Genomic DNA, 27,207 nt, shown 5'->3' on the forward strand with positions numbered 1-27,207 from the left:
TCAGGGGTTGTAGACACAAAACACCGACTGCACGCATTTGGATTTGGATGATAACGCCATCTGTCAAATACCAGGCTGAACAATAACAGCAATCCTGGGAATATACTGATATTCTGCTCCCGTGTCACTTCCTTCCTTTACATCTCTCTTAGCCACCATTACTTTCCCACCTGAGGCTTTGCTTGCACTGATTCAGGGTGACAAACCGGTGCAGGCATCACTGTAAATGCATCCTGTCTGATTATGTATTTTTGTGTTATGCAGCGAACGTGACCTCCTTTCAAATGAATGGAATATTAAAAAGTAAACAGAACCTGCAGAGCCCGGATGGAGACGCCAGCAGGCAGCTGCTCCTCTCTGTTTTATCATTAGATATATTTATTTTTTTGAAATATAAATAAACAGAAAACCTGACAGAAGTCGCTCAAACAAAGAAAGCACACATGCTCGTGAACACAAAGGAAGCTTTTGAACTTTTTCTGTAGGTAGAGCCTTTTCTCGCAACATTAGAGAGGAACCCTGGCTTTCAATAATTTTAACACTATGAACTCGTATGGATAATTCACTCTGGCTGCTTTGATCTAGGCTGCCTCGCTTTAGTCTGTACTTGCTCTGTCGCCTCCTTCTGTATGTTTTGTATGTGGAACGTGTGCATCGGTGTGTGCGTGTGTTTGTGCAGGACATATAAAGGTAAATTGTAGAACACGTAGCAACTGTCTTTATTGAACACCAGCATTTTAGAAGGTAGGGATTTAACATATATATTGTTGAAAGCCTACAAGAAAAGTAATTTAAATATTTATATATATCTTTACAAATGTTCATGAGCGAGTCAGAGAGCTCGTGTCGGCTAAACTTGCGATCTGGGGAGTGTACAAAGATAGACATGCACAGGGAAGAGTAATGCTGGCAACTGCAAAGTCACCTTTTACAAAATGGCTGAGTTGGATCCTTCTCTCTCGCTTTCACTCTCTTTATCACATTCACACTCACACACAGCGCAGTGAAGCCCACCCCGGGCAGTGGCTTCCATCAGTGTCACGTCCAGAAACACTCTCTTCGTCTTTCATCCGCATGGTAAACATACAGGCTGTTATGGCACTGATTGTACGGTGTAAAAATGAAAAAAAAAAACATGTCTGCTTGGCATTGTTCAAGTGCTCATACAGGTGAAGGGGGTGTGGCTGTGTGAGTGTGTGTGTGTGGTGTTAAAGTCTGTCTGTATGTGTGCATCAGGGTTTGGGTCAAAGCTGCATTCAGTTTTCTGTTGTTGAGGATGTCTGGGAGATTCAATTATTTTATTTCAGTCAGATGGAAATTGCACAAAAAGCAAAACTGTAACTCGTGTGTTTGATATCTCTTATTGTTTAAATAAAAACACATTAAATGATTCTTCAGAGGGAAAAAAACAGCTCCAGGTTTTGTACTTTTGCAGAGTATCCACACCTGAATTAACTGGATTTAGATTACATCCCCACAAACCCTGAGTGTGTGTGTGTGTGTGTGTGTTAAATATGTATCCCCCCCAACCTGTCCTGGGAAACTGTGTTGTTTACCTCCTGTTTTGAGAATTAATAAATAAAGAAATAAAGTACTAGATGAGTCACAGCCATCTCCATGGCAAGGCTCCTCTTTGTCACGACACGCACACACGCACGCACATTTACACTGGATGCGTTGCTTTCGCTCACACATCAGGATGTCTTGCTTGGGACAGTTCAGTTAGTGTTACATGTCAACATAAGATAAATAAATAACAATAAATAGGAATTGTCCCAAAGAAGATACAGCAATGCATGGGAAATAACAGATCCCCTTTCAGAGTGCACGCGTTCACACACACTCACGCACGCACACTTCTAAATGCAGCGCTCCAAGGCACGGGGACCGGATGGGTGGGGGCTACTCAGTCTTTTCTGTTTTCCCGTCTTTGCTCTGGGGCTCGGCTGTTTTCCGGAGCTGCGTCTTTTCCGAGCTGTTGTTGATCTGTTGGTCGCCGGCTCCGCTCGTTTTCCCACTCGAGGTTTTGTCCAGGTAGTTGAGCATCTCGCTCAGCACTGTCTGGAAGGTGCTGAGAGCTGCACAGACCGCCGGCGTGCCAAACCCGTGAGTGATCAGACTGCATGGGAAGAGAGGGAAATGATTATTAGAGCAATGACAAACCAAAGAAGTGAAGGTTAAATGAATCAGTGGAGCTGTTGGGGAGTTTGTATGACACTAACAGCTGAAGTGACTCAGATTTTCTCACACCTGCGGTGAAACCTTCCTCCTGCATTATGGAGCTTCAAATCCTCTGAATGAAGTTTCTTTAGTCTGTCAGAAAAGCCTCTCTGTGATGCTCTGCAATGATCTGTTTCCACAGCAGTTTACTGGGAAACACAGAGTTTCTGCTCCTGTTTTAGCAAAGGCCTGAACGCTGTCCAGCTTAAACTATGAAATACAAATTAGAGCTTTGCCGATTAGGAATCTTTCACATAAGATTGTTGTTGTCGTTCTTGTCTAAGGTTATTCTAATCTTGGCTGTTGAACTGGTGGTGATGTCTTAATCAGATTCACTTTAGGCTTTTATCACTTTTGAAAGAGACTGTTTGAAAAAAAAAACATTAGACATACTGGCTAAAAGTCATATCATGTCCCCATATCTGTATTTGATATTTGTAGTGTAGTGATAGTCCTAGCCAACAGTGTTTTTGTAGTTTATTTGAGATAAACTCTCTTTTCAAAGTCAGTCATCAGAATCTGAACATTCGTGACATCACAAATTTAAAAGCGCTACAAAATTGCAGGATTATGGTACAAGGTAAAATATGCATTGAAACGCTTTTTAAGAATCAGTTTTTAAGTCTGATATCATTTCATCTGTCCTATCAGATCATCATGCCGGTTTGTCCAGAGCTAAATAGCTGCTCGTCCTTGAGCTCAGACCCTTAAGTTGGCAGAAGGATGTTGTTGTTCAATCTGTCACTTTATTTCTACCACTGAGCTCACATCCTGGTTCTCTGCCCAGCAGTCTACAGTACAGCTCCCTTCAGAGGTCTGATAAGATGTTGTATATTCTGCAAATGATGACGCCATAGATGTGACATTTCTGCTAACAAGGCGCTGTTTCCTCCTCCTCTGTCAATTGTGCCAAATATCAAACTGCACAGCTGCATCTTTCTAAAATGGCAGAGAGGTCAGTGGGAAAACACAGAGCGAGGCTCTGCAAGAAAACTGTCTTCGCTCAGTAGATTTAGTGCCGAGAGTGACTCAAGATTGGCAACATCCTTAAGGGGAAAAAAAGGAAACGCTCCATTATTTTCTTATGCGTGTCACACGTGTTACCTGAAGTGTGTGAGGTGTCTCTGGATGTCCAGGTCCAAGATTGGTGTTGGTCTGGATGAGCCCAGAGGAGAGCGATCTTGGCTCAATAAGTCCTGGAACTCCTTACAGATTTGCCTGACGGACAGAAGGAGGGACTGAGGGTTTACCATCTGTCTCCAACAAAACCATCACATTTTCTCCCTTTTCTGCACCCACCCTCATCATTTTGGATCCACCCACATGCAGATTTAAGTTACTTCCACTGGTTCATTGTTTTTCCTAACATGATACCAAAGATTCTGCACCACGCAGCATTTTCTGGTCTTGTCTTTTTGCATTTCAGTTAGCATTATAGCAACTCTTGGGCTGATTTTATTGGAACAAAATCAACTTATCTGGAAAAGAGTGGGAGTTTTATTTCCCCTTCAGCATATTCAGAATACAGTTTTATACTGTAAGAAGGAACTACAAATAAAGCTCTTGCAATTATATAAATATAAGCGCTAACCCATTAAATGTGGTAACACAATATTTTCCACATACAGTAGGTGTTCCATGCAGGAAACTGCTGTAAGGTGAAGGAGTTTACAACAGTTTGAGCAAGAAGTCACACCAAAACTTACCTACTGTTATTATTATATTTACTTGTTAATCATTTTTCTGAAAGATTTTCTTAAATCAAAGGATTGTAATGGCTGGTAATGGCTGTAAATAGGAATATAAGTGTTTAAGTAAAATTTATCTCTCCCTGACATTTGACAGGGACAGATCTGTCCATGCCTTAAACAACAGACAAACATTAACTGAAACCTGATCACTCAGAAACATTCACATTTCCAGAATTTCAAAATAAAACCTATTCTGTGTGACCACGCAGTAGCAAAAGTTTTTTGTTTCTTGCCATCTTCTTTTAGTGTGTGTCTGTACGTTGCATGTGTCTCACTCACTTTGTAGCCAGGACCATCTTCTTGCGCGCACTGGTTTCTTTCGGCTCACTGTGCTGCCTCGCCAAATGTTCACCCACTGCCTTACTGGGAAACTCTGTCTCACAGGTGTAGCCAAAGTCCCTCGCCAGGTGGAGCGCCTCACCTGAAAGAAAACAAAAGAGGGAAAAAAGACTGATGAGACAACAATTAAACTGTATTATGAAATTAATGTGGTGCAATATAAATTAAAATTACAAAAAAAAAATGTGCAGGAAAGTTACTTACCTTCCACCAGGGAGGTGAGCAGCGTTACGTTGGCGGCTTTCCTCCGTCCTGCTGGTAGGTTGAGCCCTAAACGGTCTAATTTCTCACGAAGACACCGGCCTCCATTCTTAGACTTTGCTCTGGAAACATATAGTAAAGAACTATGCATCACATATCCTACAAAGTCAAGCAACTGAATTATACAAGACCCCAAAAGACTGAATATATGGAGCACAGCAGCAGGAGCAGAAGCAGCATCGATCAGCCAGTCATTTTTCATAGAACTAAGGTACAATCAAATTAATGTGAACTCCTTGTTCTACTGAAAAGGATGTGCTTAATTAAGTCTCACAAGAAACAAGGCAAGAATATGGATTTGTGTTGATGTGACAAAGCCATAAGGTTAAGGCAGAGGCACAAAGCTTCCTCAGTCTTTTATGTTATTTTTTTAAAGCATATGTGCTTCCTTCCTCTGCCATAAAACTTTAAACCTGCAGTTCCACTCGAGACAACTTTCTGCACATTTCTGTTGTTCTTTGTGAAGTGATTATTATTAAATGACACAACATGATTAAACACATTCCAGATACTCATCTGTTAGAGATTTGCAGTTTATATTCTTCACACGAGGATCAACAGTAGCTATTTGCACATTTATCTTATTTTATTTTACTTTGTTGATTCCTCATCTTGTAGGACCAGCCATATTCTCTGTGCTTGCTCGTTCCGCTTTCCCCCTTCCCTTTCTCTCCACCTCATCAATAATACAGCGCTGGCAACTCTTGCTTTCCTCTGGTTCCTCTGATCCTGGCATGCTTTGGCCTGGTCTCGCCTCCCTCTGGCTCCCTGGGCATGGCGGCGCGTGCAGCCCCGGCCCTCATTCGCCTACAATAGTCTTTGTGGGCGCTGCTATATATCCTCTGTTTCATCTGAGGGCTACAAAGATTCAGCCAGCACTCTCCAATGCTCACCAGCCAGATTTACACTTAAAAAAATATATTTTTTCACTTTCAAAGTCCCCATCCATCACACTCACCTCCTTACTCCAATATCATTACATGCTGCTAGAATTTAACAGTGTGTGGATGCACCAAAGGAGACGTTAGGATTTTTCAGATGTTTTTACACCACAAGTATGTCAAAATGGGGTTTTTTTTGTTTTTTTTTAAATTGCTCTAATCTGCCAAATGAAGCCGTTAACAACCCTGCTACTGATTAAACACATTTGAAATTTGGGTTTCTCGCTCTCTGGAGATGATACTGATTAACCTGTAAAGTGATACTTCAGAACTAGATATCAGAATCTGATGAATGCCTGAAACTCATCAAGGCACTGGCCAGTGGTCACAGTGGATTTAGGATTTATTTGTGAGAGGATATTTTAGGCTTAGACTCTTAATGAGTTTGAAGTTCTTTAGAGCTGTAAGCAGCTCTGTCATAGCAGCATATAGATCCATAATGTTGCAGTAAGATGACACAGAAACTTCAGCCGCACTAAGCGAACTCTCAAAACAGTTGATAAGTCTGATTTGTCTTCAAACCGATACATCAATATACTCTCTTTAATCAGTGTAGTTATATTTAGAGACGCTGTGATGAAGCTTAGGCATGTTGTCAGACTAATATCCTGTATGTGCATCATACTGACCTACGCAGTATGCCGCCCAGTAAGGAAGCATTGAGGCACTCTGGCGGGGACAGTCTTCTTTTCACCTCAGCGATGGTGACTTTGTACTTTGAGGTGGAACTGAGCAGCGAAAGCCGACCCGGTACCGAGCAGAACAAATCTGTAGGATTCACCACACATGTTCCCCCTGCACACAGAGACAGGAAGCTTGTTACAACAAGGTGCAAGAAAAAGCAGCATCACTGTAAAGGTTTGAAAGGACTAGTTTGCCAAATTTAGGCTACTTTTTGCTATTCAGTGTTGTAAGAAGGTTGTACAAAATGTTCTAATGAAGGCAACAGCTTTGCATAATGCACATTTAATGCTTTATTCTGTCAAAACAGAAAAAACAAGCAAAATGCCCCCCCCCAAAACTGATCCAAGATCTGAATGCTACACCAATGTCTGTCACTGAACTGCAAGTTTTTATAGTCGTGTTAATAGTACATTACTGCTTAATAAAGTATCAATACAAGATTTGCTCTTTAAGTTCTGCAACAAAAATGTTAGTTTTTACAGTAATAATGCATCAAGTCATATTTCATCAAAAAGCAACAAGATACTTAAAAAATGCATTTATTAAAAATGAAGTTGGACCTTGGAAAAAAAAAATCTTGTTTCAGAAAACATATGAACATTTTGGTGACAGAAAAGAGTGCACAAAAGTATAGACCAGCAAGCATTCACTGAGTATTTGGATCAGCGTTGCTCAAATGACAGATTGAAATGTCTGCTTGGTTGGAAATCATGCAAATGTGTGTTTTTCTGTGGAAAAGTTTCACTGGATAAAGCTTTCGCTGAATGCTACCTCAGGGAGAACTGCACAGAATATTTTGCACCTTTGTTCATAGAGGGTGGTTTCAGCTGTGTACACACTTTGCATGAGGTCTCCTTGGTTCTGATTTCAAAGAATCCCACATTTCAAGATGTGATACAAAGAATAAAAACCAACTGGGTGAACTGTGCACACATCAAACAGGAACTCTATTGTCCAGTTATTGGTTAATAATAACAGTTTGCATCAGGGTGAATGATTTGGAAGGTCTTTCATATGATGATAAAACCATTTTGTTTGAGACAGTTTTTTCCCATCACGTCAGACATTAAATACATTAAAGATTAAGCCTATTTTTTCCATACAGTTTTTTAAAATTTATTCCCATAAATTAGCTGAATTTGCTTAGTCGTTATATTAAGAAGGTGTATCATCCAAGAAAATTGTGCATCTTCTACAGCTTCCCTATCTGTTTAAATTAAATCAAAAAATTAATCCCTATAATAATCGAGCATCTTCATTCTCCACAATCAATATGTGTCTTTCAGCCCTCCTCACTAGTTAAATATTAAATGCTTTTATTACTGTGTACATATATTTATATGCCTGCTTCAGCCCAATGGTTCTCTATGTAACAATAATATGGTGTTTCTGTAAGAGGGGGGAAACAAAACCTTCTTTAAATCATCCACCACCAGCTACCATGTTGATTTCATTGTGTACTTGAGGCTCCTGAAAGTGTGAATAAATGATTTTGGTTGTGTAGTGAAGGCCCTTTCACATTATTAATTGCGTCTGAATCAGTGTTACTGGATCCTCCTGGAATTTATCGACTGTTCTGAGTGGGCCTATCGTTATTAAACTTTCACTTGAAATAAAGTCCCAAGCAGCCGAAACGCAAGGTTTCTGTCTGATGTACTGTAGGCTATATTCTATTATTCATCTGCCTCATTATCAAATCTAACAGCAGGGTGTGTCGCGTTGTTATTAAGGCGTGCTGGATATGATGAAATGGAGAAAAAAGGATGCCATTTAGGCCGAAGAGAACAATGCTGCAGGCGAAGATTGGCTGCACACGCCAATCTCTCTCTCTCTTTTTTTAGGGCACAATTTGGCCACCAACTAAGCCTCATATATGACCAGCTGTAACCCATATTTCTGCTCTCAGAATCTATTATTCACAATCTGCTGAAATGTGCTAGATTCGCATCATTTTCTGGCCACAGGAAGGGTTGAGGTTAGACATGCAGCCTCAAAAACATGTCATCCGGTCTGAGCACCATGGACAGCGGCTCGCACCTTTCATTCCAGCACCTGGACAGCGACTCATGCCCACAGCACAACTGTAACATCATAATGGTGTGGAAACAAAAGCCTGTTGTACTCCAGCGGGCACCACTTTGTACAAGACTGTATGGGACCTGTGTTTCACTCAGGCTGTCAAAAAATGGACGGTTGCAGGTCGAGGGAATCGATTGATACTTTTGGTTAAGCCTGAGCCCCGGTGTGTGCGTGTGCGTGTGTTTATATGCGCGCGCGCGCGGTCCGGCTTGCCCGTGTCTCCATAAGTGACACAAACCGGGCAAACCTGTCTGTCAGACTCACGCGCTCTGACAGGGGCGCGCGTCTCTGAAAGCCGCGGGTTCACATCATATTAATTCCCCTAAAAATGTTTTGATTCAAAGTAGTTTGTATTTTATGTTGCCAAGGGCAATCGAAAAGAGCTATTGCCGGTAGTGCAGTCAGTGGAGCGCGCGGGCCCAGAGGCGATAACGGTATTTAAGCAACGGAGAGTAGCCTCGGGCTGCGGCGCGAGCGGCGGGCGGGATCACACGCGGAATCAAGCGCCTTTTACGAGTTTGCCACGAAAATTAAAGAAAAAGAGACAAGGGCCAAATGCCATTCTCCTCATATTTTAACAACAATGTTTATAGCTCCCCCCAAAAAAGCCCGCCAATGTCTTGACAGAAGAGAGGGTTGTGCGTGCACGGGATGTGGTAGCGGGGGCGCGCGTCTGACAGATCGGCTTGATCTGTGAAGCTGCTGTTAGAACTGAACTGGAAAAGGGATAGCAGGGTGATTAAAAACACAGACGACTCCTCCTAAGTAGGATCCGCATTTCTTGAGTGATTTTCTTTTGAAAAAGGTTATGTGAATATTCATGCCGCCAAAGCCGCAGTCAGAAAGAACAACATTAATATGATCTCGGCTGAATCCGGGGCCCCGCTCTGCATTAGCATATCAAAGCGTCCGCCCGAGGCGAGAGAAGCTATCGATACGGGAGCGGGAGGTAAAGCAAAGATTATTGGTTGTGATGGTTGCAGCGGCTGAGCTCAGGGCCAAATACGGCGCACCATTAACCGAAAGTGATAGCGAAGGGATTCCCGCGTCAATCCGAGAGAAAAGCCCCAACACCTAGGCAGAGCTGATGAAAAATTAAACCCGAGACACAGCCTTTCCTCTCAGTGTGGAAAATTGCACACAGTCCCCTCTAAAAAAAATTAAAGAAAGAAAAAGGCCGGGGAACACATCCACAGCTTCCCCTTGGAAAAGCTAACCTTAGCCGCCACACCTTTGGTTGCTGTGCCAGATTAAACACACAGGTGCTAACACATAAAAACAGCAGCTGCATTACAGACACACAAACCTGACTGCTCTTCTTTGTATCCCACAAAAACATTTACTTTAAAATTTTAAAAAAAGTCCACAAATGCAGCTGCGAAACTATTAAATACTAGGTTACTTTCTGGCCAAAAATATTTTCAAATTACTATAAACGTACACATTTGTAAACATTAAGAGGATACAGAATTGTGTTGTTAAATTAAACCCAAATCTTACTCATTTGTAACAATATTTCTCTATTGTAATAATATTGATTATTTAAATCTGCTTTCATATAGACGTCTGCGCCATTTTTCTTTAACAAAAATCGACACTGAATTTATGATAACTCAACCATGAATATTAAATTAATAGCATATAATATTATTATTACATGAAAACAAACGCACGCCGTCAGTCTTATAAAATATTACCCACACGTCTGACTTCAAAATAAAAGCTTCTGGCGTAACTTTAGTGTGAGAGGGCATGTGTCAAATGCGCGTTTAAGTACAAGGCCTATAAGTAACTGTATCAGTACACTAGAAATATAAGCCATCACATTAATTCGTGGCATTTTAATCATGTCGCCAATCTCAAAGCCAAGGTTTGGTATGACTGGTGTTTAAAAAAATGTGGGTGTTGAGTGACATGCTGGAAGTGGGGAGCACTGCCTCTGCGCCTGTACGGCGCTGCTGTTTAAATAGGTGACAAATCGGGGCCGTTCCTGCTGCAGCGTGTTGACAGCAGACAAGAGAGGAGTGTTCCGCCTGTTTGTCTGTCTGCTCGCTGTCTTGTCGTGTCGAGCCCGTGAGTGTTCACGGCCTCCGGTACAGCAGCAGCAGCAGCAACAATAACAACAACCGCAGCAGAGAATAAACGGGGGCCTTACCTCTCCGGATGACGCCCCCTTGGCCGTTCAGCACGAGCCCACACTGCGCTTCCACGGAGCCCTGCGGAGACACGCACTCATTAGGACGAGCGGGGAGGTGAAATCACTTTAACCAGATTCTTTTTGTACACCGCTGGAGCTTCCCAGCTGCCAGGCTTCAGATGCAGCAACAATTAGTGCGGTTTGTTTCTTTTTTTTCTCCGTATGCGGTGAAGTCATTCTTTAGGACATCCAGGACGTGAATCCCCATTTTCCCCTTCTTTTCACTTGCAGCCACACACTAAAAGCCAAACTCATGCAGTCACGGGAGTATATCAGAATAAATAAAACTGTGACAACAAACACTGGGCATATGTTGCTCGGTTTTATGTATATTCAAGATCCATATACAATACAAACAAAGAATACAAATCTAAGTGAAATGTCAGGTTTGAAAGTAACACCATAAAGCTTCTCTGTGCCCGTGCAGACATAGATCAGTGCCTCAATCCTATAATGGATAAAAATGATGCATTCTTGTAGTTTTAAATGACTCGCCCCTTTTAAATGAATTTTGAAGGTTTCCAGGTGTCTTTAATTCTTCCATATTAGGGCCCTGCAGATTTATCCTCTGACCTCTTTGGAATGCCGCGACCCACAGGTTGAAAACCACCACATCTATACAATTAAAACTCCTTCAAAGCACCGCAAAGTTCACAGCAGAAAGAGCTTGGGAGGGGAAAAAAGCACCTTACTGAGTCCAAACACTGGCCCCTGTTGCACGCCCTTTGAGCAGTTTTCTAGTGTTGGAAGCCTTTTTGTTAGAAAGTGTACATCACTTAGCAGGCTTTGAGTAAAATTGAGGGCACAGCGAAATAAAGCATGCAGCTCACGGCTTACCCAGAAACGAGCTTAATTTGAAAGGCTTCAGGCTATAACCGAGGACAGCACAACTCACGCAGACTCAAAAATGAGCAAAAGGTTTGCAGAATTTACTGCAGCCACCACCAACCTGTTGGGGCATCAGTGTCTGTGTACACATAAGCAACCAGGCTTCAACATATATGTAGGCCTACGTGCACGAAAACCTGTTACCTCCGCCATTTTTCAAGATGCAGATCAGACTCGCGTGCTATCAACAATGTCATCAAGAAAGGAGAACACGCGCTTTTTTATTCAGAAAATGCTTAATCCCCCCGCGTGAGCCTCTAGGCCTGGCCCACGCAGAAGCCCCCGATTAAAATTAACTGGGAAAGAGAGCTTGTTGTTGCTCCTTCTTAACCAGCTCCTGCTCTGTTTCTTTTCTTCTATTCCGAAGCTAAAGTGATTATAAAATCAATATACAAAACGCAGAGGTCTTGCATGAATTAGCTTAGTGACGGTAGAAAGGTGTGGCAGCTGCTTTTGTTGAGCATGAAAATCTCTTTAACCCGCTCAAAGATGCGACCGGGCTGCACGAGACCATAGGCGCATCTGTTCCGTCCATACATCCGCCTCGTGTAAGCTCAGGTTCACGAGCCGTTTCTTTCTTAGCGTAAAAAAAATGGTCAAACCTGTTAAGCCTTTAAAAAAAATCTCGAAATAAATCTAATATTTGCATTAACGAGCGTGCATAAAGTGAAATAAAATAAATAAAATAAAATATGAAAAATGTTACGCAAAAATATGTTGCAATTATCAGTAAATTAAAATGTATTAAATCCTATGTAGAAGTCTTTATTTAAAAAATATTTTTTTAAAAAACAGGCTGCACTATAAATGTATATCTATAAGCTCCTATTTGAAGACTTAGAATAATCCCTGGGTTATATTGCCACACCCCATATTATTTATTAACAAATATACATTTATACATCTATAAATATATTAAAAATATATAACATTTTATATTTTTATTCCTTAAAATTACATGCTTTATAAATATTGTAGCACTAAAAAAAAGCACTGTATGCCTAAATATACCTCGTAAATGCGTCGATAAAAGCTCGAGTAGAGGTGGTAAATAGCTAACGCGACTGAAATTATGTGCCACTGTGTTAAATTGTGTTTAACTAGAGCCGCGTTTGAAGCAGCTCAGATGTCGCTGCATAAGTAACAAAGTTGATTGACGTTAAGTCGGTAATTGGATAAACTACGGTGCTTTATGGTGCTCGAGCAGGCCATTGTGCCCTGAATCCCGATCCGTTAATCCGCCCTTTACCGGAGAATAGAGCAACCAGCGGCTTTTCTTTGCCTCAACAGACAGCCGGACACACACACACACACACTCGACCTCTCTCTCTCTCTTTCTCTCTCTCTGTCACACACACACACACACACACACACACGCTCAAGAACCGTGCGAATCCATTTTCATCTCGACCATTTCTTTACATCGAAAAGAATTATGTAAAATATGGGTCACGTGTGTTTGTGGAAAAATAAAGGGCGGATTTCACAATGGGATTGTATAGACTGCCAGTCAATTAACCTTTAGAAACAGGCTTGCTTTTCAGAGGCACTGTGCCGTGTGGACTTGACATTTACTTAGCCTGTTATAGTCACGTTTGCTTTGGCACCAAACTTATCTCAAGATGATATCCATTATGACTTACAAAAAAAAGAAAGAAAGAAAAAAAAGAAAGTAGGACAGAGTCGTTGGATGGGGATAACTACAGACCAGTGCAGCTTTGTGAGTGTCATAGACAACAGACAGATGAGGCAGACAGGCAGACAGACAGACATCTGGCGCTGTCTTTCTGTTCAATATTTTGGGATTGCTGTGCTACAAAAGGGGGGTAAAGTTTTTCAATAGTAGGCCAGTGGGGCAGAGATACTGGGGCACTGGGTCTTGTGACAACTAAGACGGGCTGTTGCCCTTCTGTATCCTATTGTCGGCTATCCTATATGGAGCAGACTTAATAAACCGGAGAAGCGAAGCCGAAGGAAGGGGGCACAATAACGTGTTCGAGCCGTGTGGAGAAGAGAGTGTAGAAAGAGAGGTATGGAGGCCACCGGTACCTGCAGGTCGTCCGCCGCAGGCGGAGGGAGGCCCAGGCCGGCGGCGGGCAGCAGCCTCTGGTCCGGGTGGTGCATACCGACGCCGTAGGCCTGTGAGCCGTGTGACGTCATCAGCGACAGGTCATGGCGCCGGTAAGCGTCGAGGCAGCCCAGCTCGCGCCGCTGCTGCTCGTCCAGGCACGAGGACTTGAGGGCCGAGCGCGCGTTGTGCAGATTGATGAAGTCGGCGGGCTCTCCGTGGTGGATCTGCTGGTAGTACTGGCCCGAGTGCAGCGAGTTCAGGCCGTAGGCCTCCGGGGCCACGGCCGGGTGGGAATGCTGGAACTCGTAGTGGAAGGACTGGTGGTGGAGGGGCGTGTACTGGTGGTTGGCCGAGAAATAGGGTGAGGCGAACTCCGTCCCCGCCGGTGCCGGGTAGGTGAGCGGGGAGGAGGAGGAGTAGGCGACCGAGGAGTTGGCCACGGACTCCAGGCAGCCGAGCTGCATGAGCCGGTAGCTGTTTGATCCGTCGTGACGTATCTACAAGATAATAAAGAGACGGGGAAATATATGAGCCGTGTCATTTAGCATCAGCCGGTGTCTCCTCTCTCTGCCTCCCAAACACACTCAAAAACACAACTCACACACTCAAAGCGCTTTTCCCCCCCACTTTAAACCACCTGAAGGAGATGTCATTTCCACACGCCCGGGAGGGGAACGAACGCGCGGCAACAGGAGCCATCGGTATTTTTTTTCTTCCTCCCTTTGGCATGCCTGTCACTCTCCTCGCAGCGTTTTAAAAGGCGTGCTGTTATATATTATTATTATTACCGAGCTGCTGGCAAATTTACTGTCCCAGCTCTCTCGCTCATTGTGGATGGGAGGTAAGCAGAGTGAGACACAGCGGAGTGTTCCGCCCTAAAATGTCCTAATCACGCCGTTACCGGCTCACACACACGAGCCCCCTTTGCTTCCACACACTAGTAATAAAAAAGCCTCGTTTTTACCGGGAGCTGCACCGATTCATTTCTCCTTCCATGCATACTTTTATCTCTTTAATATCCTTGCGATAAATTATATTCCACTTAGAGACTCCCTGCGAGCAGACGCTATCTCGAAATGCTTCTGTAACTCCCTTCAAACCAAACAGTACTTATTCCACCACACACCTGCTGTAATTTCACAAATTAAAATCTGTAAAGTAAATAAACGACCCTTACCTCTGCGTCGTGGACAAGTCCGGGGAAGGTCGCTGACATTGTGCTTTCTCCAAAGTAACCCGTATTTTTTTCCTCTCCTTTCTGGCCGGATCGAATAATAATAAAAATGCCTTAAAATCCCCAAAAAGCGAGAGAAATGGAAAAGTCCCCCCTCGCGTGCTCTCGGTAACGGTAGAAAGCTGGCGGAACGCGAGCGTCTCCCCTCTGCACGGACGGGGCTGGCTCACGGATTTTGTACTTGCAGGGTATTTCTCGGCTGATGTCGTAGGTCCCTTGGTAATATAGAAGTTTTGAAAATTAAGCATCAGCACTGAGGAATGGGAGGACAATAGACGGAGCGGAGCATCCCAGGAGACACGGAATAAATATTGTATCTTCGCCTTAATAAGGAACCAAGTGCTTCTTTCAACATTTTCTACGCTTTTTGTGGACATTTTCCTTTTTGACCCGTTTGTGTTTTCACGAGGTCTTCTGCTCGGTGTCTTCGGGTTATTATTATTATTATTATTTTTAATATTATTTTTTTTATCCACATTGGCTAAGTCATTTTACAAACAAAAATGTGCGGATTTTTCAACAGAAATGTAAGTTTGCTTTGACATATTTTAAAGCTATTTTTGATTTAAGAACGGAATGGACGTAGAAAAAAATATGAGATTTTCTTCTGTTCTTGCAGCAAACTTGTAATGAATTTAGCGAGCTTTAACAGGGGGGGATAATTATGAAACGGCAGGTTTTCGGCGCTTTCTGCATGCATCAAATGTTTTTAGATGAATTACCATCGTTTGCTGCTCTCATGCTGTTTTTATGGCACAATTTAAATGCGGGTTTCAGTGCAAATTTATTTCATGCACACAGAGAGAAATAAGCTCTCACAGACTTTATGAATGTATGCACCAATTTAAAATATTTTCCACTATTGCTAATTATCGCTTTATTTATTTACTTTCACGTGCTTAAGGACTGGATTAAATCGAAGGAGGAGGTCTAGTTATTATTATTATGATTGTCATTATTTACATTTATTTATTTTTTGTTTTGTTTTTGCTTTTGCATGAAAAACTGCCTTTGAAGGGTTTCATTCCCATTCCATATCTTTTCTTTTCTTTCTTTAGGGGGAAGGGGGGGTCTGCTTTGTGATAACAAACCAACGTTTTTCATATCTGATATTAGCACTGTATAAATGTTAGGTGTGTGCATGTACGTTATTATTATTATTATTATTATTATTATTATTATTATTATTATTATTATGTCTTTTTCGGTCAGTCGGTCAGCCTCGTGACCCCTCTCTCTCCCCCCCTCCCTCTTTCTCTTTCTGCCTTTCTCCTCGTGCTGTAACTCACCTGAGCAGGCGCCCTCGGGGTGGTCCTGCCCAGCTGCACGGAGCCGTGATGGTGTTGTAAAGTAAGATGGCAGAAGATGTTTTTTTTTCTTTTTTTTTGAAACAATTATATGAAAAGCTTAGGGGGGGGGGGGTCGACGCTGTAATCAGGTGAAAGCTTTTCTTTACCTTCTCTAATTTTAAAGCAGGTTGCACCTTTTATAGGATAGCAAAGCATAAAACAGTTACAGGTGTACAGAGCCGCATGAATCAAAAGCCAAGCTATAATGACTTTAAATATACAGAAAGACGCAATCTATAGCTGTCTTGCCCTTAGGCCAACCGGGAAGTAATAGACGTATAAGACTTTAAAAAAAAGGAGAGAGAGAGAGAGAGGGAGAGAGAGCAGAAGCCAAAGCTTGTGGCCACTGCCTGAAGAGGAGCAAAGAAGGAAATAAAGGAGAGAGGAGGGGAAAACTAAAGAAGGAGAGGAGAATTATTCTGTCTGTCAGATTTCCTGCCATTCAAAACAAACCAGCCAACACACAGGAAGAGGGGGGGCTGCAACCCACAGCAGACATAAGCCCTAATCAGTCTTGTTTTGGATGTTTTTTTTCTACTCAGCTGTAACTGTAACCAAAGCGACTCCCTGATATTATTAAAGTGCAGACAGTGACCGTGCAGACGCTGGGACGCCGAGATTGACTCTGCAGTTTAATTAAGCAACTATTTTTCCTCCCATCTGTTACTACATGCGTCTCCTTCTCTGTCGTAATCGGTAACAACAGCAGCAGCAACAACAACACCAATAATAATAATAATAATAATAATAATAATAATAATAATAATAATAATAATAATAATAATAATAATAATAATAATAATAATAATAATAATTTTAAATTAGTTCTTACAGATTTTTCTTCAAATTGTGTCTTTTCTCATATTGAAAATAGAGTCATCATATATGGTCACATGGTTAAAAAAAAAGAGGAAAAAAAAGTAAGAAAGGAAAACACACTGACAGAAAAACTAAAATATTCTACAAGAGCTTCCCTTTTTCCTTGATCAAGACTATTTAGCTTATACTCTTGTAGTCAAGTCTGAAAAGTCCTCATAAGAAACACAAACGGCCCGGGCGGAGACACGGGCGGTGCAGGGGCCGCCTTAAATAGCTCCTTTAAAAAGTTCTCAAGGCCTTTTATATTTTAATTAACCGATAGCGATTGTTTTGCCTCGAGGCTCGACGTGAAACCTCTGCACGACGAGATCGGTGAAGGCCGGTTGTCGCACGCCAGGTATTAAAAAACGAAAGAGACGGAGAGAGAAAGGGGTGGGGGGGCCGGGGGTGAGAGAGGAGGAGGAGGGGGGGGATGAATGGGAAGGCCACCGGGCAAAAAGAGATGGAGGGAGCAAGAGAGAGCCGTGGTGTCAATTAAAGTACCTTAAACGATGCTAAATTTGATCATGTGATCAGGATTTTCTGACGTTATCTTGTTACGGCCAGAACACAGCAACAAAAACTGACCCGAATTCAGTGACAAAATGCCCCCACGAGGGTACACACCTTTGATTTCATTTTTTTAAAGAAAGTGTGGAGGGGCAAGCTTGATCAAACTAAGGGAAGCAAATCGTGCTGACACATAGACCTTTACTAGAATGGCAACTTAACCTGTTTCCTCTTACATCGTTAGAAAAACTTGGATGACAAGACATAAATTTACCTGAAGGTGTAGGTCTGTGAATTTCAGTCAGCTGGCCTGATTCATTTTAGAAATGGCTTTAAGGCCAAACACATTCTTTACATTCAAATGGGCATCAGCTGAAGCGCTTGACCCTAAATCTCCACACTCCATTGGCCAGTATCCTAACAGATGACTGAGCCCATGGATCTGGTTTATTTTTTATTCCTGTCATGGTGAACGCTGTTGCCTGAACAGATATATGTGTATGCAGGTTGTGCAGCCACCGTCGTCTCCAACCCGAGGCACCAGTTGCACGGTAGACGGTCCTAATAGGACTTAATGCCGACGACTGGCCCCGCTTTACCGGGGGCTGGGAGCGCCCCACCAGATGCGCACTGATCTCCGGACAGGAGCCAGTCCATCTGCCGCCTGACGAGGCAGGGAAAGGCCCGAAACCCCGCACAGTACAGCCCAGAGGCGAGAATTTAGATCAGCCCCAAGGTTCCTGGATGGACCGCTGAGAGCAGAGGGCCATGTTGCCATATAAGACAGCATGGAGAGGCAGAAGATTAGGATTGAGCTCACAGGGCCACTGTAGAAATTTAAATTTTTCTAAAAGCAAAAGTCTCATGGAAATTTTTATGTCACTAACTGTTCCGGTGCAGCTTTAGATTTAAAACTAAACAAAAAAATCTAATCAAATAGCTAAATTTATCATATTGTATTTAACCTAAAATATAAATGTCATTATCTGCTCGTCCTTCTTTGATTTAGTATCAGATCTGATCGTTTTAAATGGGTTAATAGTAGGCCAACACTTATTCATAATAGATCACTATATAGCCTGCAGTCATTTAGTCCATTGCTGTCAGTGTAAGCAGTAATCCCTTTATAGGCTTTAACACTACTTTAAGTATATTGTGTCAGATTCTAATACTTGCAGCAAGCGATGATGCATTTCATCAGGATCCATGCTGAGTTTTAAAGGACCTGTGTTTGGACCACTTTTTACAAGCCACGCGTGACAAAAAAGAAGTAGTATTTAAACATCTAATGACGGGACACTCGCAAACTCGTGTAAACAGTCTGCTCTTGATTGAAAGACGGACTTTCAAAATTCACAATGCTGTCTGCTTGCAGTCTGTGCGCACATGTGCTGGCCTTGTTTGTGAGTCTGTTTGGTTTTTAATCAGCACCGGTTTGACACCGGCTTCATCTGGCTGTGAGCGTCCGTTAACTCGGTCCCTTTAGCTGTGTACATATGTGTGTGTGTGCGCCTGTTTGCACCTTTCCAGCTTAAGATAACCACTAATATAATGAACGCAACAATAACAAACGGCCCAGAAGATGTTTGTCCTCCGTCAACAGCAAAAGCAATTAAGAAAATTGTGTCTGACCTACATAAAGGATGCGCTTCGGAAGGAAGCACAGGTTAATATGCTAATATGGATCTGCTAATTGTGGGGATTTACTTGTCGGTTTGCGGAGGGGAGGGGCCGGGGCGTCACTGCCTTGTTTAAGCTTTTGAGATCTGCAGCAAATTAATTTCTCCCCATGCAGTGCGTGAGGTGAGCAGAGCAGAGGAGGCGAGACGCAGGTGGTCGCTGTTAAAAGGACAGTCCAGGAGAAACAGACCAGTATATAGTCTTGTCCAGCCTGGACGAAATTTACTCTAATTGCATGTATCTGCCTTAACAGCGATTTAAACAAATGTAATAGATAATAAAAGACATCCACACCCTGTCAAGTGCATATATCATAATTATTATCGCCCCAGGGTGACACCCTCAAACTTACCCCACCCACTCACACACATAGAGCCGCAGGACATTTGGGCTACTTTAAGGACACTACAGTTCTTCGGAAAATCCTAAACGCAGGAATTACGTGAGTTCTTCTGCCTACCTGTCATATAGCGATGTAAGCACGGCTTGTGTTGCCAGTTTGCGTGTTTAATTATTGTACTTTGTGACCGTAATTACTCCTGAAGTCAAATTAGAAGTTCAATTCAGGTCAGACACGTGTCAGCTGCTGCGAAAAACTAAAGAAAAGGACAATCTGCTGCCAACGGACAGTCACTCACCAACATATTGGATACATATAATCCTCAGACTTCTCTATTGCAATAATAATTATAAGAGATCACGGGCCGTTTTGTCTGCTGTGGCTAAAATCGAAAAGTGTCGATTTTTCTTTTGATTTGTGGATTCTTTTATGACTTTTTGTTTTTTCAAAGTTACACACACACACACACACACACACACACACACACACACACACACACACACACACACACACACACACACACACAAAAGCAACTTAACTAGCAAGCGGTTAATGTTGGTCTGTTAAAGCGTCGGTTGAATGGTTCTTTTTTCCGGCCATCAATTAATGGTCTTATACGGTGAATGATTAACTGTATTTTTAATAAACGATCACAGCTATCACCCGTGTATAACCGAAGCTGTAAAATTGATCTCTCAAACTTAACTTCACCAGCTGTTGGATTAGTAAGCTTGGTGTATATGTGTATGTGTGTGAGTGTTTCTCTGTGTGTTTCAGTGCGCGTCGATCGATGTTCATTAACTTCTCTTTTCAAGAGTTTTCTGAAGTGCTCCTGAAGATCACACGAAAGCTAAAAGTCTTTTCCCATCCGTTTTTTGTTTGTAATTCACGGATGGGCGGAAGGAGCAAAATGTACTTTCAGATTTTCATCATCTCTTCTTCCCCCGTTCCTCTGTTTTTTCTTTTCTTTTAAGATCCTGCAGCGCTTGAGATGCAACAGGCAAAGAAAAAAAAACTCAGACTTTTATGACTTTAAATTAGTAAATGAATCAATTTGTTTTGATAGATGATGCATCTCAATTGTGTCTGCTGGGTTTCAGATTTACTCAACTACACGCCAGTGTTAAAAAGTAGAATAATGGTAATAAGCATGCGCGGTTATTACTTTAGATATGGCTCGAGGCTCCAACAGAAGCTTTCTTCTGCATGGTGAGTTCAATGCCAAGAGTCAAGTGGGTCTTTGACCTTTTAACTTTATTTTCACTGCAATCATTTTCAGTTGATGTCAAACTGAGCAACCATCAGCTGCTACAGCTTGTTGGATTTGGCAGTGGATGCAGCTTCTTGCTTGTTGTGGATCCAAAGTGTTGTTTCAAAAATGATTTGAGGAAAATCTCAGCTGGCAGTTGAGATACAAATGCCACATAAATGCACCAAACACAAATCAAATCATAGGTCTGCCTTTTTATCCCTATAGCTTCCATGCAGATGCAGGTTTTCAGCTCTTTTGATTATGGTATTTATGTTGAGCTTTCTGCAATTGTTTCCCTTTATACTGCCTTCATATTATATCAAAATATTCCTTTTGTTGTTCTCTAAGGCATAAATGACTGACCTTTCTGTCCATTCAGCACTTAAAACAATGGGATGTTTACACCTGGTTAAATGTACTGGTTGTTAATAGATTTAATAAATCCTCGTTTCTTTATTTTATTTGGTGATTTTTAAGCCTGAAGAACAAAAATCACTAAAAATTAACACGTTTTCCTGTTACTGCAATTACCCTAACCCCTTTTATCCTTAACCAAAGTAGTATGGTGTGCATTTACTTTTTAAAAAAATATATCTATACTGCATTGCCTTTTTACTTTCCCAGCTTCTGTTTTAGTATTGTTCAATCTTTAGTTATTTCCAATACTTTATTTCTCAGTCCCCATAACCTTTAAACTCAATGTGCTTTTCCGACTCACAAGAACTGACTGTAAGCCAAGATCCAGTTCCTGTTGGTAGATCTTACCAGAAACGGTGCTGAAAACAGCACAACATTGGTGCTTTTGGGCAGCTAGGCAACAAAATATTCACTAAGAGTGAATCAGCTCACCAGAATGTATTTACAGCCAGTCTGTGGCATGCATTTTAACAAAAATCCCAGGCGTGATGTCAAAGCACGCGTTTTCACAAAGTGTTTTTGTTTTTGTTATTGTGCAACAAGAAGCATGGACGTGTTTCCCTTTTGGCTGTTCATGTCCCAGCCAGCAGAGTGCGCTGCTTTGGCAGTGCAGCCTGAGGGGAGATTAACCTGCAGGACTCTGAGAAAAGAGAGGGCACACACACTGGCTCACTCTTACACACTTATTCATACCCTCACTCATTTTCAAAGCTACTATAAGTGTACACATGCAAGGAGGGGGGGCGATGCAGGTTCAATTACTTTGATCATGTAATTCCTGTGTAATCTCTGTAATCTTTTTAAAGCAGAGCTGTTTGAATATATGCTGTGTGTGCGTGCGTGTTTGTGTGAGAGACGACATGCTCGATGTACATTGAATTAACAGGATGAAGTGAAGGCCGAGGCTACTTCTAGAAGAAAATCTTTAAGAATCAAATGATCTGGCCACTCACGCTTTCAGTTTTTCCAATACAGTGCAGTTTGACAGATAAATACAGACAAATATATTTAGTTTTATTCTGTATGTGAATCTGTGAGAAATGAGCAACAGGGCAGCTATTTCACAAGCAGATACATGAAATCGGAAGAGGTCCGCTCAAGGTATTTAAAAGTTCACGGTCAACTGGAGTGTGTTTACTGTAAAGTACTGTAAAGGCTTTTGGGCAGCATACTTTGATCGTTGATGTGTTGTATTGTTTATTATTTGACTCATGTTTCACAACTGGTCACTATTCCTTGTAATTACTGCAAATTAAAACCAATATATTCTGTATAGGATACACCCAAATAAAGTCTGATTATAAGAACTTCTGCTCTTATTTCATGTGTTGTCTTTTTCTTTGTTATGGGGGAATTTGCATACATCGGGAGCTCAAGCAAGCCCGAACCTGTTGATTCAGGTCATCGTTTAATTGTTTGAGTAAAGGTAATGCTATAGGTAAACCTCTAAGATCTGAACCCTTTTCCAGACTGAGAAGTGGCAGCTACAACTTATTTAGCTGTAAACACGGTATAGATTGTATAGATTTCTGTGTATGTGACATTTGTTGTTGTTGAGAGATTTGGTCCTGTATGAGACATGGTTACACTGGTAAACCAGATTTGATTAAAGAAACACTACTTGAAATCTGACTCCTTTGCCTCCTTTGAAGTGTAGAGTAAAAGCAAGAGGAACACAAGGGCAAAGGGAAAGGGGCTCTTGATTTATTTGGTCACTTTTTACAACTTGTGATTGTAACAATGGGATACAAGACTCCAGAAAAGTTGGACTGCAGATAATTCAGAGGGGTTTTTTTTTTGTTCATGTTTATTTCAACAAACTCTATCACAGGAGAAAAAAACAAAAAGGTGGTCAGGCACGCAAGAAAATGGGCAGAGAAAAGCAATAAGGATGCAATCTTCACAAGCTAACACGTGAACAAAAATAATATTAGAAAAATATGACATTAAATAAGTATATTTGGGAACTGAGAAGTTTTAAGTTGACATTTTGATAATTAGACAAAAATTAGATTAGTTAAAGATGACAAACTACAACTGGTAGTGGGCAGCAGTGTTTACAGTCACAGGATGGATAATTATTGTAAGCATTAACATTCTCAGTTATCTACTGCTCCACTGTAAGAAATAGTCCTGCACATACTTCTCTTTTAAAGCGCATATGAACATTTTTACAGTTCAGCCTTGATTCACATTAAAAACATGTCATTTATACCAGTTTTCACCAAAATCTGTGCATATACATTATTTTCAGAGGGACGTTTTGTTTGTTTGTTTGTTTGTTTGTTTGTTTGTTAAGCCACTTAAGACTGGCCTATGAAGCAATCAAGCATAAAAGACACCAAATTCAAATGATGAACTGGTGTTTTCTGCACATAACCGACAACTTAGCAAAGAATCAATTTTAAATTGTATCATTACAAGCAGCCTGTCACAAAACATGGATTTTTCTTCCATTTCTTTAGTTGAATATTTTTAAAATGGCAAATGCAACACATGCACTGTATCCTGAAAAAATGATCAAACTAGACAACTTGGAGACCTGAAAACTATCTACAGCAGATTAGTAGTATCTGAAAGTCATGTCCTTAAGAAATAGGGGGGAAAAATCAAGAAAAGACCCCACACAGGACCTGAGAAATGCAGCTGGAGAAAGCCTTATTGGAAATGGTGAAATATTTGTTTTAATTCATCATCAATATGTACAGAGAAGGTTACAACAATAAGTGCATACAGCTCTGTCATGATTTGTGGCTGCATTTCAGTCAGTGGTGTCTGAGATCTTGTCAACACTGATGGAATTATAAATGCAGAAAAATAGATTGAAAGTGTCTGATTGGAGCTGCCTTCTTTTTCAGCCTAAGAATGATCCCAAACATGCTGCTAATGCACTAAATAAACACCTGGATAGGAAAACACACAGTAGAGCACTCTCAGTCATGGATTGTCTTCCCCACAGCCCAGACCTCAACGTTATTGAAGCAATGTGGGATCATCCTGACAAAGAACATGACACAAGACAGTCAACATCCAATGAAGAACTTTGAATACCCTCCAAGAAGTCTGCAGAACTTTTCCTGAAGAATACTTAAATTACCAGAAAGTTGACTAAGAGAGTTCAGGCTAAAGGTAGTTGTACCAAATATACTTTCAACCTTGTTAGAATTGTTACTTAGAATTGTCATTATCAAACACATGTTTAATAGATAACAAAGATAATCTGAGTAAATAGAAAGTTCACGTTTAAAATGATTTCATTTATTAAAGGAAAAAATCAATCCAAACCTACCTGGACCTTTGTGAAAAAGTAATTGCACCTAAACCTCCTAACTGGTTGCACCACCTTGGGCACCGCAAAATCTTCTTTTTTATTAGCCATTCAGAGATGGACTTGCTGGTGTGTTTTGGGTCATTGCCCTGTTGCATGACCTTGAGCTTCATGGTACAAACCGATGGATGGAAATTCTCCTTCAAGAGTTTTTGCTATAGAGCAGAAATCATGCTTCCATCCATTATGGCAAGTCATCTTGGTCCTAAAACAGAAAATCAGCCCCAGATAATGACACTACCATATTATGCAAAGCTATGTTAGTTTTAAACCACATGTAACAGCATTCAAACCTTCCAAAAAGTTCAACTTTTGTCTCATCGGTCCACAAAATATTTCCCCAACAGTCTTGGGGATTGCTAACAAGTTTTTCATCCAAGTCTTTGTGTGGTTTTTGGTCATCAGTCGTTTCACCTTGGAACTCTACAAAGAGACTTTTTGCCCACTTTCTTTCTTATTGTTGAATCATGAACCCCGACCTTAACTGAGGCAAATGGGGCCTGCACTTCTTTAAATATTATTCTGGGTTCTTTTTATGACCTCCTGGAAGAGTCATCAGTGCAGTCTGGGTAGGCTGGCAACTCCTGGGAAGGTTTAACACTGTTCTAAGTTTACTCCATTTATGAATAATAACTCTCACTGTGGTTCACTGGAGTCCCAAAGCCTGGTTTGCTAACCCATTCAATACTGACAATTATTGTAGGGTTACAACAAAAGCACTTTGAGGCAACTGCTGTTGTGATTTGGTGTGTAAATACAATTGAATTGATGCATTTCAGTGACTCTGGTGTTTCTTCATATCATGGCATGATCTGCTTTTGAGATCTTTCAGCCTACTTCACTTTGTCAAGCAGGTGCTATTTGAGTGATTTCTTGATTCAACAGGTGTATTAGTAATCAGGCCTAGCTGTAGTTGGTGAAATTGAACTCTGCTTTCCAAAAATGTATAAAAATCACACTGAGATTACCTTAAACACATCATTCATGCTCAAAACAAATAAAACCCTCAAATGTGGTCAAATTAAATTTAGATGCAATTGCCCTTTCACATAGGGCCAGGAAGGTTTGGAAAGCTTTTTTCCCCTGATAAATGAAACCATCACTTAAAAACTATATTTCTTGCATCCTAGTCTAATATAAGAATTTCTTTGATTATGTGAAACATGTACACTTAACCGATGTGCAAAAAATACTTTTTAATAGCAGGTATTTACCATTTTCCAAACAAAATACAGTATGCTAGCTTTTTCCAGTAGCAATAATTTCCATAAGTAAGTGGGGTTTTTTGTCCAGTGCAAAGTGAGTTGCATGTAGGCTCCCATCTCCAGTTATTCTTGTTGCTATTATTATTACCCTTTTTTTTAATTCCAGGTGAAAAGTCTCATTAAGATTGGTGTGTTAAGAGGGTTAAGCGTTTCCAACTTTCCCTCATGGTGACCAAATCTGGAAAAAAACACATTATAATTTCAAGTTTTCACTCTTTCATTGCAATCACATTCTACACATCCTAGTGTAAAAAACAAACAAACTTTACACTAAATAGTACAGCAACAAGATTAGTCAATTTTGTGACAAAAATAAACACAATTTAGAGTTTTATGTCTACCGGTAATAAGAACCTCCTTTCTTGCAACATGACCAACCGCCCTTAGTGATATTGATTCCTTCCCCCCAGTGTGAAATTCAGCTGCTTCTCAGTGTTGTATTTTTTGGCCTGTGATGTTTTTGTTTATCCTTAAATGTAACAGAGGCCGATTTGGAACAAAAAAAAAATGGAATAGACAAAACCGTACCAGAAGTAAGCAGAGAGGACTGAGAGAGATAGTGGAAAACTTGAAAGCAGAGGTGGTCAATTATAAGACTCTGCCGGCTTTGAGCCTTTGGTCAGCCATAAGCTTTTGCGCTGTTTTCTTAAGTCATCGGCTGCCAGGGAAATCCTGTTTACTGTGTAACAACCAGCGTGGATGTCAACCGCAGCATATACAAATGCACCTGAGATCACAGACAAACACCCACATTACACACTCACATGCCGCAATACACAAGAAACACACCACAACAACTCTGATAGGAGCCTATAAGGGGGAACGAATGCGTGTGCATTTTACTTGACTGCTTCTGTATAATTATCAGGGAAGTCTCCTGATGTGGAACCTTTGCTGTTCTCACAATGAACCCATTTACTGCTGCAAACCATCAAACACCTGCCACACACACACACAGAGGCTGATGGTTTACATATACCAGCACACGTACACATACACAAAGAGCTAGAGAAACTTATATATACACACACACACACAAACCATTTCAAACGAATGCAGGGAAATAAACAGAGACGAGAGCACACAACCCCTTCACCCCTCTGGGAATTTTACTATTCCGCACTTCTCTGTTTCTCTCATCCCTCTCTCTCTTTCTCTCACACACCATCTCTCTCTCTCTCTATTTCTCTCTCTCTCTCTCTTCGTCTCTTCCTCTGCTCCTTTGTCTCCCTGATTATGCAGTCGATCCCAGGGTGCTCTACTCACTGAGATCATCCACCTGTCAATCTGGAGCACACACACTTTTGCACACACCATTCCACCAGTGATATTGATACAGAGGAAATATTAATGACTTCACTCACCTGCAATACACTGTTGTATCTTGCACTTCCAACACCGGGCCATGCAATTCATCAAGACGTAGTTCTGGAAACTTCCACTCAAAAAAAAGGAAGACTCAGAGAGAGAGAGAGATGTGGTGAAATAACACTGAATGCTTTGTCCCCGAACACACACACACACACACACACACACACACACA

At 41.4% G+C, this 27,207-nt stretch overlaps 1 protein-coding gene across 1 annotated transcript; it reads right to left on the reverse strand.

Annotated features, from left to right (window-relative positions):
• Positions 1–1,339: 1,339 nt before the first annotated feature.
• On the reverse strand, positions 1,340–14,798 carry tfap2d (transcription factor AP-2 delta (activating enhancer binding protein 2 delta)). Its single transcript, XM_005737263.1, has 8 exons — positions 14,609–14,798; positions 13,410–13,928; positions 10,431–10,491; positions 6,142–6,307; positions 4,515–4,633; positions 4,251–4,392; positions 3,325–3,438; positions 1,340–2,119 (listed from the first exon to the last, which is right to left on the reverse strand). Exons 1-8 carry the CDS (start codon positions 14,645–14,647, stop codon positions 1,903–1,905), a joined length of 1,377 nt encoding a protein of 458 aa, XP_005737320.1. The 5' UTR covers positions 14,648–14,798; the 3' UTR covers positions 1,340–1,902.
• Positions 14,799–27,207: the final 12,409 nt, after the last annotated feature.

Source organism: Pundamilia nyererei, unplaced genomic scaffold, assembly GCF_000239375.1.
Source record: "Pundamilia nyererei isolate P.nyererei 1_Seehausen unplaced genomic scaffold, PunNye1.0 scaffold00074, whole genome shotgun sequence".
Classification (NCBI taxonomy): Eukaryota; Metazoa; Chordata; class Actinopteri; order Cichliformes; family Cichlidae; genus Pundamilia; species Pundamilia nyererei.